General features: G+C 39.1%; 1 protein-coding gene across 1 annotated transcript in view; it reads right to left on the bottom strand.

Moving 5' to 3' along the window:
- Positions 1-10,496: 10,496 nt before the first annotated feature.
- Positions 10,497-18,517, bottom strand: part of LOC148158490 (uncharacterized) — a 32,052-nt gene continuing 24,031 nt past the window's right edge. The window contains exons 3-4 of the mRNA XM_088007474.1: positions 15,639-15,875; positions 10,497-10,651 (exon numbers count right to left, since the gene is read on the bottom strand). Coding sequence (XP_087863600.1) covers positions 10,576-10,651; positions 15,639-15,875 — 313 coding nt within the window. The 3' untranslated portion in view covers positions 10,497-10,575. The remainder of the gene's footprint in view (positions 10,652-15,638; positions 15,876-18,517) is intronic.

Below are 18,517 nucleotides of genomic sequence, written 5' to 3'. Positions count from 1 at the left end.
AAACCTTTTTAACACGTTTGACTGCTTGTTTTAAAGTGATTAGAAAATGTCTGTTAAAACCAACTTACATAAATAAATAACAGGCTGATTTAATGATTATAGTCACTCAGACATATTGCAAATAAAACTGTTTAGCCTTCATAACGAATCCCCATCTGTTTCCTCCTTCCTCAGCCTTGAAGTATTGATCATTTACTAATAATAATTTAATGTATAAATAATGCATCATGTATCTATCTGGATATCTAAGGGGGAAATATGCTTTAGAGTATTTAGAAGGGAGGACAAATTGCCTCCATGCTTGAACAGATTAACTGTAATTACAGTGACACCAAATGAGACGAGAAACCTTCAGAAAATATCTTCAGGTAATGACATAATTAAGTCTCCATGCTGAGATAATGATGCTGGAAATGGTTCCTTCTGCAGCTGTGCACATTTTAAAAACTACTTTTCAGATAAAATATGATTTTTAAAAATGATTTCTTATTCGTTGCTCATTCTGAGTTGCAGGAAATTATGGGTCAGACAATGACCACTTGTGTTAATAATTGTTCATATTTAAGTTCCTGCTTTGTAAATTGCTGTGAGTGTTTGAGGTTAATGAGCCTGGAAATAAAGATTTATAATTAACTGCTTGTTCCGTCACAGATAATCTCTTATAAATTGTTAAATATTATCTGTGAAGCTGCAGAAATCTTTTATGTATTTTGTCGCTGACAAACGAATTTACTTTTATGGGCTTTTATTTTAAAACTCTGCTTTTATCTTAATTTACCAGAGATATGGTATTGTTTTTAAATGTATTGTTATTTTTATTATAGATTTATTTATTTCATGTTTCGTTTTAAGTTTTTATGTATTTTTAAAATCTTTCAAATGAAAAATGTTTCAGATTAAATCAATCGCCATGTTATGATGGCCGTTATGTTGGATCATTTATTTTGTTCACTTCTCAGATTAATAGAAACTAGTCATCATTTTTTCTCTAGATTGTGACTTCTGGATTTTTTAAGTTTTCCAACTTGTGTTTAGAAAATTAACTTTAATTCAAATGAGCCAAATGTTTAATATATATATATATATATATATATATATATATATATATATATATATATATATATATATATATATTAAATCATTAATTTATTTGGCTTTTTTACACGTTCCAATACTTTATTAATCAGTCACATCTAATATTAGCTTCTTCAAATTAGCTACAAGATTTTAGCTGCCTTTGTTTGTCACTGCTGTCATTAAGTCTGTGTTATTAACAATGTAGGCTTATGGAAAGAATTGTTAATATTTAATAACTTAAAATATATATATTTATGAATGCAAACATAATCCATGGAAACAGATTTTGGAAAAAGCTAAAACATGTTAGCATGAAGTTTGCAGGATTTTCCGCCTGTAATATGTAAATAAAAACAATTTAAAGAGACGTAAAACAGAAGACATTCCCTCTGTCCTCAGCGGTGGCTGTGTGAAGCCGTTAGTCAGAGATCTTTTAATCTGTGTGAGTCGCTACGCTAGAACAGATTAGCTCTGTTAGCTCGCAGATTAGCTTCAGTAGCTCTGCTAGCAGAAAAACTGGTTTCACCAAAATGCAGACGCGTTAAACAGGTTCAGGTTCTCAGAATGAGGAAGAGACTCAGCCTCCAGCTCATCTCATTGGCTCAAAACTGTTAGCTGCTTAGCTAGCAGCATAAAGCTCGTTTCAACAGCTTCCTATTTACCAGACAGTAAGAAAAGGGCATCCAGAAGCAGAAGGTGGTAAAAACCATCAGTCTGTCTCCTGAGAACGACTCATCCCCCCTCAGCTCCAGCTCTCACTCACTGCTGCAGTCATCAGGACTCCACTGGGCCTGGCTGAGTCAGAACCGGGTCACCGAGTCAGTGAGGAAGCAGGAAGAGTCTGAATATAGAGTCATCCATGCAGGTGTTGAAGTAAGAAGCTCAGCCTCTGATGTCACTTCCTGTGTCTCCATTAGAGCATGAAGGAAGTCCACTCCACTGGTTAAAATCCGGGTAGATCCAGCGTGAAGGTAAAGGTTCTGATGTGGGTTTGATCCGAGGTAGATCCTCCTCTGGCCTGCAGCACCGCGCCTCCTGCCACCTCCTCCTGACCGCTCCCTAAGACCTTAATTAAATTAAAGTCTTCTGCCTCCTGCTGACCTCAGAGGAATCTCCCACCAGACCGCTCATGAAACCCTCAACGTTTTAAAGCCATTTACTGAGAGCAAAGAATTTATTTGGTTTATTTCAGACCTAATTTATGTTCACACAGAAAATTATAAGCTGCCCTCACAAAACTCTGCCCATTTCCACACAAAGCCCCCTTGGCTTCCCCACACAGATCCTCCAGACTAGCGGCAGCAGCCATTAGCAATCCCCTGGTGGAGCTGTGCGTCTGCTGAGCTCCTAAGAACTGCTACAAACGGCATAACAGAGAAGCATTGTGCTGGAGTGTCGGAAAGAGGAGATGCTTCTTAAAGAGACAGAGGCCCAGTTTGAAGGCGTTAAATTACAAAATCAATTTTATTTTAAGTCATGCATTTTTATAACAACTGAAGGCAACATAATTACTTGATTATGCTATAAAATGGAAAATACATAATTGTACTTAACTGTCCTGCTGGCAATGCTCTGGTCTGACTGGTTGGTTCGTTTAGTTTCTGGGATGCATGTAGGAATATGAAACATGTTACTGAGTAAAATGTGTTCAACATGAGTTTATAGCAGCTTTTCTAAAATGAAGAGCTCTGATGGGTTTTGTAAAGCAGAGGACAGAAATGTACGCATCACATTTTAATGTCCAAACTAAGAAACATTCACACAGCAGGTCTTGATGCTCAATTCCAGTTTTTTTGCTGAAATCCTATTTTTATTTTCTGTAGCGCGTTTGTTTATGCTACTAATTAAAAGCGACCCAATCGGCCGCATGCAGAAGAAGACTGTAGATGCCACAGCAGCTTTCTGTTTGCGGCAATAGTGGGCGGAGCTAATGTCTGCGGCAGCTTCCTCCACTGGCTCCAGCTGTTCATCCAGTTTGTAAAAAATTAATTACAACAATTTGTTGGAATTATTTTCACATTCCAGTGAAAATATTGACCTCAGAGTCGCAGCAAACTGGGAGGAAGTTGTGTTGAGTTGCTGACTGAAGCAGCCAATCAGACGACAGCGTTTCCCCTAATCCCGCCCACTGAGTTTGATGAGTGAAGTTCAGTTTAAATGAATTTATTTAAAACATGAATTGATTAAATCACTAAATAACTAGCTTTTAGAATTAAATCACACGTTTAATTGAAGCATATGAAATTAATCCTATTTAAATAATTCTGCAGCATACATTAAAATATTTATTTATTGTAATTTATCACTCTTCACCGACACTGCAGCTTTATTTTATGCAATAGACATACGTCTATTAAGACAGTCCTGTAGGATAAAACTTCATGATACGAACAAATAAACCAATAATATTAGAAACATGATTATAATGTGACTGATTTTTATAAATATGATCCAACTGACCAGCAGGACCTTCACAATAAAACACACAGGAAATTCCTTTAGAATCAGTTTTTAATTCACCATTCACCACCTTCATCATCCTCATCATCACAGAAACGATCACCTTCGTCAGCGCGTACACTCTGCTTTTATCACTTCAAACTTTTATAATATATTATATTTCATCCATTATCATCTGTTTTTTAAATAATTTACAGTCAACAGACTAAAGAATGGATGATCTGAATATTTACATCATGGGACACAGAAAGAGAAGAAAACATCTTGTGGTTGGAAATAAAAGAAACACCTGTAAGGAGGAAGAGGAGACGAGGAAGAAGCATCTGAGCAGAGAGGAAGGAGCCAACAGGAGAGCCTTTGTGCTGCTGCAGCAAATCTTATAGCTAAGCAAATGAAATCATTTTATGGTGATAAACCCTCAGCTGAACCTTTTTCAGATTCCTGATTTGATTTTCCATCAACATGTTTGACATTTTCACTTCATTAAAACAAGAAAACTGGTGAGCAGAAAAGTCAGTTTTTCTTCAGGACGGTCAGTAGTTATGTTTTCATCCAACTGTCTGGAGTTTTGGGCAAACGTTTAAAATAAAAATAATTATGTGTGTTTCCATTTACTGGTTTCCATTTCATCAGATATCGACGCTGCAAACCAGCAGGAGCCAAACATCTCGGAAATGGAGAATCTCCTCCAAACTGAAGGTCTGGACTGAGACCTACAGAGTTTCGTGCCTGTGGTAAGGTTTGGACCTCAGGCGATGGGAGCGTTCTGCCCGCCATCCCAGCCTGCAGCGCCTCCCGCAGGTGGACAGTCCTCCCCTCCAGGCTGCAGGAGGTCTGAACTTACTCACCAGATGTGTTTCCGTCTCTCCTGCAGCTTTTCAGAAAAACCAAAACACATCTAAAGAGAGCGAAAAGTTATTTTGAATGCTGATGTTTTCACCAACCTTTTCAATGTGATTCTTTAAAATGAACATAAAAACACTGATAGAAACACGGCAGGTGATTCAGCCCCCCATCAGGCTCAGTCCAGGTAAACGCATTTTAGACGTTTCTAATTGTCATCTCATTCTTCATCAATCATCCGTCTGATCCATAGAGATCGGACATATCATTACAGGTAAAATTAAAGTTCAGCTCTCTCTTCACCTCCACTGATCAGCCTCCTGAACCCTCCAGACATCATCAAACCGGCCCGCCACGTCCCCCAGGAGGCAAACACTCCATGACTGAATCATGACCTGCATACACTCCTGGTTCTTCACAGCACCACCGTTTTATACCAGCATGTTAATCTGTCAAAGACCCAAAAAACATGTTTGAACAGGGAAAAAATAGGAAATAATCAAGTATCAGGGAGCAAATAGTGTTCAGGAATGAAGTTATGCTTCTTCTCCTCCTGCCTTCATTGATCTCAAACGTTTCTCCTCACAGAGGATTTTAAATCCACTGAACAGTAAAATTCACCTTCTCCTCTACCGACTGACTGTGGCACTGAACACACGTAGTCAGAGTTTTATAAAAATTAATTACTCTCCCTTTTAATCTGCCCTGAGCGCCGTTTCAGACATGCCAAACCCATAGGGGGCAGCACAGTGCAAAGCTAAAACCAATGTCAGCCAATCAGATTGCTTCAAAACAACCACAACTTCCTGTTGGGAATCAAACATCACCAGGAGCTTCCTTTGTGAGGACAGATTTATAGGTTGAACCACTTTTAGATAATATGAGAATATAAAGTTAATAGGACGTGGATATATTGTCATTGCAGACAGTAATGCCTGGGACCCAAAAATCTGGTTTTTCATAAAGTTCTTAATGATATAAAGTGTAATTTTTGAGTGGATTAAAGACCAAAACCCATAAAAATCTTTTCATCTTCTCAGATATCCGGCTGCGTGTGAACAAGGCCTTTTTTAATTAATCAGCATGTCCAGAGAAATGTCCACCATCTCCTAGTTACCATGTCAAGGTGGCGCCGTCCCTCCAAACACTGGACATCTGCTGACATCATCATGTCAGACTGGCCAGCTCTGGTCTCTTTTAACCCACTGGTGAAAATTTAGTCAAAAAAAAAAGACGTTCAAATGCTTTGCTAGCGCGTTTGATCAACCACGTTAACGAGACTTAGATGTCAGCAGACGTATTTTTACTTTCCACAGCTTTTGTTGTTTAAACTGTTGACTTTTCTGACTATTCAGCAAAAATCTGCCCAGCAGGATATTCCATCAGTGTCAATGGACAGAAGAGGAATTTGGCCTCTTTCTATGCCAAACTGCTGCAGAGATGAAATCCTGTCATGAAGACTGAAAGAACATCACACAGTTTCATTATGCCATATTTCATAGGGCATGAACTTGTGAGAATGATCATGACTAATTTGTCCTTCTGCAAGCAGGAAAGTGGTTATATAACCGCTGCAGAGATCAGCAACGCCAATCTGCAGTTTTAAGTTGTTTGCTGCTCAGAGGACGCCTTCCGACCGATTTCTAAAAACACGATAAAATCTCAATTTTACCAGGTTGGAGAAAAGATTCAGGTGTCTATGGACAATTTCAGCTGCTTCATTTTGTTTTCAACCAAAGGGTCCTTTATGAGATGAAATTATAAAATAAAGAAAAATAAGATAAAAATAGAGAAAAAGTGATTTAATATCATTACTAATATTTGGATATCTAATCTTTCAAACTAAACGTCAGCATGCCACAAACAACAGCAGAAATAAGATCACTGCAAACAATGCTAAATTCTAAAACAACAGAAGTAGCTAAAAGCATTAAATGCTAAGCTAACAATGCTAATTCTAACTGCGAATATTTTACTCATCACTGCAGGAAAAAACTATTTTTCTACTTTCACAAATACTGAAATCATGACCTTATCTGTTAACATGATGTGAAATAATTTCTTGATATTGGGTTTGCCACTAAAAGTTAGCAACTTTTCTAGTATGCTAACGCTTCTAAATGCTAACAATAGCAGCAGAAATGCATAAAACCAGGATATGCTCAGCTAACACTTTGATTGCTAACATCAAAGATTCTCAAAGCAACTGTTTAAGATAAATATAATGTATACTATAAATATTACCAAGTGCAAATATGACAAAAGCACCAAAAGTGGTTAAAAGTGTGAATTGCTAGCCTTACATTTTTGGTGCTAACTGCAGGAATTTCACTCATCACAACAGGACCAGTAAATTTGAGCTAGTCCTCAAATTTGCTGAAACTATACAAGATAATTTTTAAACAAATTATCTTGTATATTAATACAGAGTTATTCCTTAAAGAATGCAACAATTATCTAGAACAATAGTTTGCTTGTAAACAAAGCTAAGTGCTAACAGACTTAAGCATGAATAGCTTAAAGTAGGAACCAAATTATTTTGATGCCAACTGCAGACATCAATGAAGAGAAAGAATCTTGTCTACACAAAACATTTAATGTTGACACTGTATATTGTTCTTACACTAAATTAATGAATAAAGCGGAACTAATGCTAAATCCTGATACACTGCAGCAGCAGTAAACTTCAACCAGGAAACGCTACGCTAACTAGGCTTCTGATACCGACTGAAAACATTTTATTCCTAAATATTTAAGACGTGTTGCTACTTTCACATGTATGCATACACAACAACACTCTATGCCACAGAAAATTAACGAGATTATTATTAGCTTGCTAGCAAGGCTAAATGCTAATACGTAACAGCACAGGTAGCTGAAAGCAGAACATGCAAGGCTAACTGTTCTGATGCTAACTCCAGACAACTCACATATTTCATTAAAATCAAACTTATAGGTATCAACACAAATATTTAACTAATAACTTCAGTATATCATAAAAATTGTTTTGACGAGTAGCACAAAGCAAACTTGCTAACTATGATAAATGCTAACACAAAGCAGGAGAAGTAAGTAGGAAATGCTAGGCTAATGGCTAATGACACTGTAGAAAACTCAACATGATTTTATTACTACAGCCACACATTCTGAAGCTGTGATCAACTTTTTATATTCAAAGTATAATAAAATGTTGGCCACAATTAACAGGAACAATGTTAACTAGCCAACAATGCTAATAGCAGCACAAAAGTAGGACAGTAAAATTACCTGTAATATTGGATACTTAGTTATATTTTTCTCATTGTCAAAAGAAAAATGGTACAATAACTCAAAATGATTTTAATTTCCAGTTTCCAAACGTGTAAAGTGTATCAGTGAATTAATTTTTTAAAATTGATCTTTACTTAATGAAGCCCTGCCAAACGGCAGAGAATCAAAGCAACAAGTATGAATTCAGTTTTAATTTAACTTACCTGGATAAAGTAGGTTAAATAAAAATCAAAATAACGCAATGATTGTCAGACCTGTTTAAGCCACTTGATAGATGTATAGATGCATAAAGAATAGAAATACCCTTTATTGGCCCACACTGGGGAAATTCATGACCAGTAGAACTGAGTAACGGGAAGATTAAAAAATTATATTTTTAAATTGGTTTTCCGTAAAAACTATAACGCTACATTTAATAAATTGATCAACTTGAGGAACAACATATCCAGTATAGTTCAGTGCAGTTGGAAGTTAATAAAAACCCAATAAAACAAATATGGGAACATTAAAACGAACAGATTCAAATGTCCTGGGAGTGTCGTTTCTTAAAGTGACCAATAAAAGGTTTGCTTTTCATTGAATTGAAACTTTTTAAAAAATGTACTTTACACTGAAGCAGAGGATTGTTTGAGTTATTTAAGACAAAGGATGAGAAAAAACTCAAAAGTTTAACAAAAAGATGACAGATGGTTGTTTTTAGGGAGGGGAAGACCAAAGGCTCTTCTGTTGCTTCTTCATCATGCTCTCTGATCTGCTTCCTCTCTTTCAGAGTGTTTGTGTTCACAGCAGTCAAGGCAATACTGTCACGTAAAATTCATTTTCCAATCCCACATGCAGACCAAGCTTTACCTTCCTGAACTCATTCTGACATATTCTCAAACAACCAAACCTCTCAATTAAGAAATGATCAGATCTGAGCTGGTACCACTTCCTGTTTCCTGTCGCCATATTGGTTTTAGATGTTCAGTGGTGAGCACCGCTAACAAAAAGCTAGCTGCGCTAATGCTAACGCAACAATCATAAACCTAAGTAAAGCACTATACCATGATGGTATTTAGCAAAAGCTAATGCTAACATGCTAAATTCTACCAGGTAGATGTCTACCATCAGTGGTGGGAATCGTTAACTAAAAGTTAGCTGTACTAACCCAGCAGTAGATTTTAAACTGCATACTGTAAAACTACAGCAATGCATTCTGGGTACAGAATAAAAAGCATTTGATTCACCAAATCAGGGGAGGAGAACGTGAGGATTGTTGTGAAGAATATTCTGCAAGGATATGAAACTTTTATCGTCAATAAAATGTTGAAACTGCTTCAACAAATTCTGCTATTTTATTTGGAATAGAAAAATATGACCTCAGTGAACTTTAATGTTAACTTTTTATTATCTAAATGACACATTTACACCTCCAATATCTGCAACAAAATCCTAATTTCCAGATTTTATCTTCAATTAATTTCTGAATTGTCCCAAAAATCAAATTTAAACGGTAAAACCTTTTAAATATGTCCGTCTTTAAAAGACTACAGCCCCCAAGCACCTGTACAAGGAGAAGCTAACTGTGCTAAATGTTTTCAAAGTCAGCTAAAGCGCTAAGCTTAAAATTAGCTCAGCTAGTATTAGCTGAAGTGTGCCCACCACTGCTGTCAGGAACTTTAACCTTTAACCTCCTGTTTTTTTATTTTTCATTTCTCTAAGTGTTTTATTGCCCAACTTTCTGACGGCTCATCCACTTCTGGGAATATTAGCAGCTTGTGTTGTGAAAACTGTTCAGATTATCATAAACCTATCCAACCCCTCCCAGATTCTTGGCCAGTAGCAGTTGCTGCTCTTTCTTCTTCTTCTCTGTGAGCTTGGTCTGCACGTCTCAGTCCGGACCATAAATCCCAGCTTGCTTTGCTACGTGGTTTAATGACAGTATAGTCCTGTGTGTGTAAACACTGATCCAGATGTGAGTCAGGCGACGGCTGCAGCTGCTGTGTGTGTGTGTGTGTGTGTGTGTGTGTGTGTGTGTGTGTGTGTGTGTGTGTGTGTGTGTGTGTGCTGTACAGGTTAGGCACCGGGGTTCTCCCTAAAACTGCCAACAGGGCACGTCAAGCGTTTATGCATCTCCGACAATCTGCTGCTTCAGGCTGGAGGTGGAATGGACTGAAATCCGGTCTCTTAGTTTCACCTAAAGATCCAAAATCCTTCTGGCAAATTTATGTTCCTCCAAACATCAACACGGACCCTCATCTGCTTAGAAACCATCAAACATTGGACCTAAGACAAGGTGCAGTTCTAAGGAGAACCCAGCTGCCTGATAAAGGAGCAGACAGTCGACATCATGGATCCGGTCACCGCTGCCCTGCGGCGGAGCGGGTCGGGTTTCCAGAACGACGGACGGTTACCGGGCAGAGCTGCTCAGGCTGTTCATGAACTCTCCGCAGAGTTCTTCTCGTTTCAGGGAGGGTGGGCTGTGCAGCAGCCCGGAGCGCCCCCTGCTGGCCGCTGGGGGGCAGACGTCGGGCGCAGCGGGGTCATGGCTTCATGCTGGGGCGGGGCAGGAACGGTGCGGGAGACGAGGTCTGAGTTTGTTCTCAGAGCGTCCGTGGAGCTCGGACCGGAGCTACGCTGCAGACTGAAGCTCAGCGTCTTTATCTGAGCCGCAGGTTTGAAACACCTCAACAAGATTAGCAGCAGGGTTGCAAAGCCGGCCTCGTCGTTTGCTTTTTTATGTCTCGTAGCTTCAGGTTTTCTGAGCAAACAAGCCTTTAAAGTGAAAAAAATATTCAGGTATCCCTGTTTTTTAAACTTCAAAGATCTTTTTCGTACTCAAAAGTCGTCTTGTTGTTGGCGACTGAAGGGCGAAGAAGGGATGGCGAATACCACGGTGGAGGGAGGACGGGGGCTCGTTACCCAGGGTCTCACGGTCGCCCCTGGTTACCTAGAGGAGGGGCTACTGCACTCGGAGGCGGGGCAACAGAACTGATGGGCGATGTCATCATCTTCGTCCTCTCTGAGAGACAGACCAGCAGACAGACAGAGAGGAAGAGGTAAAAGAGGAAGAGGGCAGAATGGCTTTCATTTGGATTTGCAGTACCGCGGTCAGCCACCAGATGTCACTGTTTGCTCATCTGTGACTACAAGCAGAGGTGAAGCAGTGTCCCCTGAGGGCCTGGGGGCCAAAGTGAGTCAGTAACACAGAAACTACCAGAGCCAGAGGTCAACAAAGTCACTTCTGACCCTGAAAGTTTCCTCTGAGGCAGAGAGGACAGGAAGGAGGGATGAATGGATGACGATGGAGGGAAAGCCGAGCTATTTTTAGGACCAGTAGCACACATTAATGCAAATGTAATGCCTAAAAGTGCAAATTAGTGCAATAATCGCTGCGGCTGTGATTTTTAAGCAGGGCTGTAATCCATCACTTTGATCCCATTCAGCAGTTTTAACTTCCCTTGTCTCATTTAAATAATCTGACGAGTTTTACAGATTGTAAATCAGCCGTACGAGGAGATCTGCGGTTTGAAACGAGCAAAGAGAGATAAAGAGTCCAGAATTAGGTTTGGTCATTTTAGCTAAATGTATTTTTAAAAGGCTGACGGCCCAATAATTTCATAACGAAGTCCCTTAAAACCAACTGAAACCAGTCAGATGTTCCATCAGCGGTGCTTTCAGGAAACCAGTTTTCAGATTCTCTGAATAAAGAAGAATCTGAATCTGTTCACTGCGCCGTCATGTCTGCAGTGAGACGTTTACCGCAAAACTGGGCAAAGTTCAGAGGTTTGGAAATTCATCGCAGTTTAGACGAGATGGAAGAACGGAGGCTCGAAGACGGGATTAAAATATTAATCCGTCTATAATGAGGCTGCGGTTTCAGTATCTTAATAACAGATTCATTACACACAGACTGATAAACTCAAAGTGTTTATTTCCGTTTAATTTGATGATTCTCTAGAAAAACAAACATTTGATCAGAAATGTTAATATTGCCTCTGATAAACCCACTGTAATGTTCTGGTCTCATGACGGCCAGAACAGAAAGGGTTAAATTTAGATTGAGCTAATTCCTGAATATTTCCACTGAACTGTGGTGATGTGGATTAATGTGACCTGTCCTAATCAATTCAATAAACTAGGAAAGATCGTCGACAACTGTCCAGAAAAGGTCATTGCCAAAGATGTAGCTGCTCAGAATGCTGTATTAGTGGAAGGTTTAGTGGAAGGAAAAGGTCTGTCACAGAGGAGCTCCAAAAAAACAACATGCAGTTAAAACAAAGATTTTAAAGAGACAGTAACATAAACGTGTTTTATTCTGCGATATTTAGCCTAAAATGCTCTCAGTGCTGCCCTCTCTTGGTTAAATGGTGGATACTGCAGTTTAATTGTACAGTTTGGTTGCCGTATAAAACCATCTCACTCAGACATACGCCCCCTGGAGGTCAAGAGCTGGAACAGCGAGTGTTGATTGATTTGTTTGGACTGGGCCTCCTCTGCTCCGACTGCATGATGACCAACTGACTGCAGAGTTTAGGAAGGGGCGGGGCTCCACTGCTGCAGAGTGATTGGTCCATTCATGTGACGTCATCATAAAAGTGTCCAATGAAAACAGAGATTTGTCACTAGTCTGAGTCTCAGAAGTCACTAAATACAGGAGAAAAAGTCACTACGTTGGCAACAAAGCTTCTTTGTTTCTGACCCCCCCTCAGTTAGCCACGCCCCCAGCGTCCAGGCCCCGCCCACTTTGGAGGAACGTTCCAACATTTATTTTCTTTCATCAGGAGTTTAGCTGCACTTTACACTGAGTGACCCGGGTCAGACGTTTTGGGTTCTGCTGGGATTTTGGCCCATTCCTGGTGGAACTGAATCAGGTGTGGAGGCTTCATGATGGCCGCTGTAAACATAAACCTGGAAGCCATTTTGGAACCAGTTCAGCTGAAGGTCGTCTGGACCCATCAGGCTTTCACTTCCTGGCTGATTTCTACAGATGTTTTCACTAATGATGTCGTCTGTTTGATGAAGTGCAGCAGTTCCTCCTGCAGTAAAACGCCTCAGCATGATGCTGCCACCGCCTTACATTAAGATGGTCAAACCTCCATGAATTCAGCCTGGAGGAGGAATGGGCTCTTCCTCTCTGAGCGGCCTTCCAGCCCAGGACTCATTTCTCGGTGGTTAATGACCCTTGACCCCGTCTCACCAGCATTTTCAGATTTCTCACCAGAACCCCAGAACCCGTTCAGGTCCGGGACAGAAAGCCTCCTCCTGAGGCGTTTACTGCTTCTTTAGAAAACAGAAATAATTTGGGGATTAAAATATCTGGACGAATTGAAAACAAATCTTATTCACTGTAATTTTCTGAGAAAGAAAAAAAAATATTTTCTTTAGTTGCACCAATAAAATATCAGTTAAAATGCACCACTAAGTGTTAAAGTTTAAATGCTAATTTATTAGAATTACTGACATAATTATAATTTTCATCTATTGAAAAATGACCACAGATGGAATCTGAGCATTTTTGTATTTAGCAAATGGACCAGAAATGAAATTAAATGTCAACAAACTTTAGTTTTTTTCCTGTGAAAATGAATCAACATATTTTTATTGATCATATAATTGCACAAATTGGAATTACAAAAGTAAATTCAAGTTTAGTAAAAGGAAAATGTTTCCATAAAAACGTTTTGCGGTGGTCGTAGCCGCTCTCGAGTAGGCGGGGCTTAAAGCTGAGGCGTCTCCTCTGATTGGCTGATAGATGATGAGCGCTAGTGACATCACTGAAATATGAATTTATCATTTACAGCGTCATGATTTTTAATATCTGATCACATGAACTTATTCAACTCGTGACAAATCCAGCAACTTTTTCTGGTTTAATTGGAAACTTTGGCGCCATGTGAACCCGCCAGTTGCTCCGCAGCAAACGGGACGTAAACACAATTCTTTTCTCCACAGACACCAAAATAAAAAACCCGATTCAAGATACATTCAGTTACATGTTGATGGTTCAAAATTCCTTTGAAGATATCTCAAATTACGTCAGCAGATTCTGAAATTCAACTCGTCAAAACTGCATTTTTAGATACGTATTAACAAAACCGTCATAAAATGCTACAAAGTAAAAGAAGCTCAGAAGTTCGGGGCATGAAGAATCTGAACTTTGTGAATTGAAAAATCCAGCATGACTGGAAGTGAAAGATCCAAGAACATCCTGCAGACTGAAAGCTTCGCTTCAGCTCCAGGAACCAACTTTTAATCTAGATTCTTATAAAAATACACGTAAAACTTTAGTGAATTTAAAAGACGATGCTGGAACCATGAAGTAAAATAACTTTACAGTTTAGTTTACAGCACATAAAGTTTATCCAGAAACTGGACCTGCTGAAGGATCAGAAGTTAAAACAAAGATGTAATAAAGTATTTAAACGTCGCATCCAAACTAGTCAAATCAGAAAATGTAAGTTTGTTTTTGTGTTTCAATCTGAAGTTTGTGTTTTTTTTCGGTTATGATGGGTTTGGATTTGATAAGTCACTGGTCTGTTTGATGGAGGAGATGAGGGCGAGCGAGGGAGGAGAGAGAGAGATGAGGATGATGGTGCTTTTGGGGGAAAAGGTGGATGAGGAGAGAGTTGGAGGCTGAAGAGGCTGCTTCACCTTTACGCTGAGTGAGTGACTGAGTCAGATTATCATTATTACTATTAATGCTGCAGGTTTTCAGCAGCGGGGATCAGAGCGAGGCGCCGTTCAGAGCGAATTTCTGGACAGACGTTACAATTTACTGCCAACATGAGGCTGAACAAAGAAAGAAAACTCAAATTAATGAGGTATTTAAGTTTTTACCCATCTGATGCCGAAGTCTGTCTGCAGATATCAGACAAATTAACTCACAATCAAACTACTGCGAAAATAAAACGTCAAGATGTAGAAAAATATTACATAATTCATAATTTAAATAATTAAATGAAATCAAGGGGAAAAGTCCCTCCTTTGAAATAAATAAATGTAAAAATGGTTAAAAAGTCATAAATAAAATTCAGTATATGATATTTGCATAAAATTGGAATAAAATATGAATCTATAGCAGTTTATTATAAAGTGACTAAAACGTAAGATTTTGTCCAGATGTATAAAACATTTGATCTTTTGTAATAATAAATTATAAACGACTGGAAGCAATCTGCTGCGTTTCCATAGTTACAATAAACTTCAGATTGACTAGAATAATAATTTGTTTTTGTCTTGAAGTGACGTGGAATGAAAGGAAATATGACATTAATTAGTCGATTATTGAAATGATCTCATTTAATTGATCTGGAGTTTTCAGACTAAAAAAGGTCATTTTCTGAAAGAACAAACATTCAGAGCAGCAAATAAAACAAAGCTGCACAAAAATTAAAACATTTTGACTCTAAGAGTTAAAAAAATGTGTAAAGATGTTTAAACTCCAAGTGTCAGTTTTAGCTTCACCTGGTTCAGATTCTGTAAAACATTATTATAAACATCTTTTTAATTATGTACATTTTCATAAATAATCCTCAGATCAGCCTTTTTACTGTTCAGTGGAGCAGAAAGGCCTGAGTTTCCACATGTCGATATTAGAAATATTATTTTAGCGGAAGATTCTTCATTTATTAAAATGTTTATTTTCTTATTTCAAAAACAAAAATAGAATTAAGTTCTTAGTTTTTTGCATTTTTAATATTGTGTGAAATTAGCTTAGGTGGCTAAATGAAAAGCCTGGTGAATGTGCCAATTAATCGTCAACGTGATCCGTCACCAAGCTGTATATAATAATGAAACCTGGGAAACCAGCAGATGCCTGATTCGTTCCCTAACGATCCTCATCGTCTTCGTGGCTAAATTCGCTCTAAACGAGCTCACAACCTTTCCCTCCGCTCCCCACGGGTCAGGAAGGAGCCGCCGGTGGGTGGAGGCAGAGCGAGGAGCAGCGGGTGAGGCAGGGTGAGGTGGAGGAGGTCAGGGGGAGGTGGAGGGACTCTGGCCCTTACCTTGCCTGCTCGTGGTGCTTGGCGGGGGGCAGGGCGCAGGGAGGCTTGGGCAGGCGGAGGCGCGCGGGGCAGCAGTACTGATGGTAGGTGGCGTGGCTGTTAGGAGGTAGACTGGAGGAGTAGAGAGAGGAGGAGGAGGAGGAGGAGGTGGAGGAAGGAGTGGTGATGCTAGTAGGGTTGTTGGAGGTACGACAAGAGGTGGTGGTAGTAGAACAGGTGGAGGAGGAGGAATAAGACCTGACAGAGAGGGATAGAAAGAGAGAGAGAAAGATAGAGAGGGAGAAAAAAGAGAGAAAAATAAAGTCAAGAGAGGAACAGAGAAAGGTAGACAACAAGAACAAGAACAGACAGGCACACAGAAACAAACACCATTAGCACGGTTAGCACGCTGTCAGCAACAGCACAAGCAAAAAGCACACTTTCATCTATTAGCATTAGCTTAGCACACAGAATAACAGCCGCGTAGCATTAGCACACAGTTAGCTACAATTAAACAGTCTTAGCTAACAGTTAGCACACTACGTCTTACCAGGTTAGCATTACCTTAGCAAACAAAATCAATCACAGTTAGTACGGAGTCTTTAAATACTTGCAGTGCCGTGAAAAAGTATTTACTCCCTAAAAGATTTCGTCTGTTTTTATGTCAAACCTTCATGTTTCAGATCATCAAACTGCTGTTAGTGACAGAAATAATCTGAGGGGAACAACAGCTGCCATCATTGGTGGCAGTGAATTATTTAAACGTTTATAAGCAGCTACGGCAGGTTTCCAGGCCCAGACCATCACACTTCCACCACCATGTCTGACTGTTGCTATGACGTTAATTTTATGATAAAACAGGACATATTTTTCTAAAATGTGTCCGTCTCTCTCGTCGGTCCAGCACAGATTTTTGTATTTTTTATTGGTGAGACGTGACGTTGTGTTTTGGGTCAGTGGCGGTTCTGGTCGTGGAACTTTCCCATCATGTCATCAATCAGGCTTTATGTAACACATGAACTGGGTGAGGCTACAGAAGCTGAACCACATAAATGTGGCTCACACCAGAAATCAGTTTAATTTGAAAGGGAGGTGATTATCTGGTTGGTTTGGCTAGCCTTGTTTCCTACACATGAAATCTCTCTTCATTCTGTTAATGAATGAAATAATCTACAGCTGCTTAGTCAAAGTTAAAAACTGCTAAATTTATTTGATGATCTGAAACAGTAAAGTGTGAAAAAATGCAAAACCAGAAGGAACCTGCAGGGATTCAAACACTTTGTCACAGCAACGCATCGCTAACATTTAGCATTAGCATACAATCACAGGTGTTAGCTTAACAGAGTATTAGCTCATGGTTAGCACACAGTCAGTCTCGGCCATTAGCACTAGCAGTTAGCATCAAAGCGGTACATGTAAACTGTACAGTGAGTCAGGAGGGGGAGGATGATGCACAGATAAAAGGTTTTTTGTTTTTATTGTTTTCAGCTCAACCGCTAACGTCCCAATCACTGAGGATTGCTTCTTAGTTGGTTGTTTTTTGGCGTTTCCTCGTCAAATGTTGCTCATGTTCAGCAGTTTAAACCTGATTTATTCTTAAAACATAAAGGTTTACAGACTGGTTAGGGTCAGGATTTCAACTAGATGAGTGGAAATTTCACAAACTACACAATAAAAAAATGACTTGTGTTTGGCGTCGGATCAAACAGGCAGTTTGCAATGTTGGTGTTGGGATTATAAAATACATTTAGATTATCCAGATTAATGTGGATTATACAGTATGCATCCTGCTTTCTATGTTTAACAAAAAAATTATATTTATTGACTTTTTACTGTAAAGTTTTCTAACTATGACGCTATAAACCAGTCGCCTATTGGTGACAAATTAAGAAAATGTATCAAATCAGCCAACAGTTAATAACAACGAAACATCCAGTCTCAGGCAGCTGCAGGATCGGACCGACCCGACCCAAACCCTGTGAAACTGCTAATGCTGCATTTAACCCCCTGCTGGGCGCTCAGGTAACCGCTGCAGGCTCCCCCAGTATGGTGGCCGTTCCAGTTTACCCACTTCCAGTTTCACGTCAGAAATACAGGAAAATTCAGCGACTGAAGCTGCGCAGTGAAAATGTGTTTCATTCTCAGTTAAATGTTTGTCTTGTAAATATCCTGGTTTTCCTTTGAAAACCATCTGAACCAGATCTAAACGGCTCAAAGACGTCCAGGCTAAAACGTTGTTAAGTCTCATCTGACAGCTGAAGTTCAAAAGACCTGAAAACATTTTTTACATCATCAGATCATCAATCTCAATAAAACATCAACAATTAGGGAGATTGTAAAGAAATAAAATACATCAAACATGTCTTACAAATTCCCCAGACGTGGAGCGACTGAGTCTTCAAGTGAAACACAATATGAGCCGAAGAGCTGCGGAGTGTTTTGGTTATTACTGTGGTTTGTAGCAAAACAAATCAATCAATCAATATACAATCATTTGTATAATCATTTCCAATAAATCAGTTGTGTAATCTCTAAGAAATTTCCAGGGAAGTACTGGATTAAATATGCTAATGTCCATAAAAACTCCTGGTATTTTCCGGTGGATTGTAGGAAAATGCATCATAAATTATGGAAAAGTTTCCTGGAATCCATTTTCCATGAAAGTTGCAGAGACGTTTATTCTGTGTGATAAAGTGTTCGCTCCGGTTCCTATGGTTCTACCGACATTAAACCCGAACCAGAGGTTTGAAGTGTTGCACACTTTAAAAAACAGGTAGAAAATTACAAACATACATTTAGAAAGCATCCATGGTTTGTATCAGCTCAAACTAATTCTAGCTGATTTAATCTCACTGACTGCGTTTCCATTATTCATAAAATTGTGCAAATTGAAATGACAA

This window comes from Poecilia mexicana, unplaced genomic scaffold (assembly GCF_051168715.1).
Source record: "Poecilia mexicana isolate PSO_F unplaced genomic scaffold, ASM5116871v1 scaffold_7, whole genome shotgun sequence".
In the NCBI taxonomy this organism is placed as follows: domain Eukaryota; kingdom Metazoa; phylum Chordata; class Actinopteri; order Cyprinodontiformes; family Poeciliidae; genus Poecilia; species Poecilia mexicana.
This window is presented reverse-complemented; position numbering and strand designations above follow the sequence as displayed.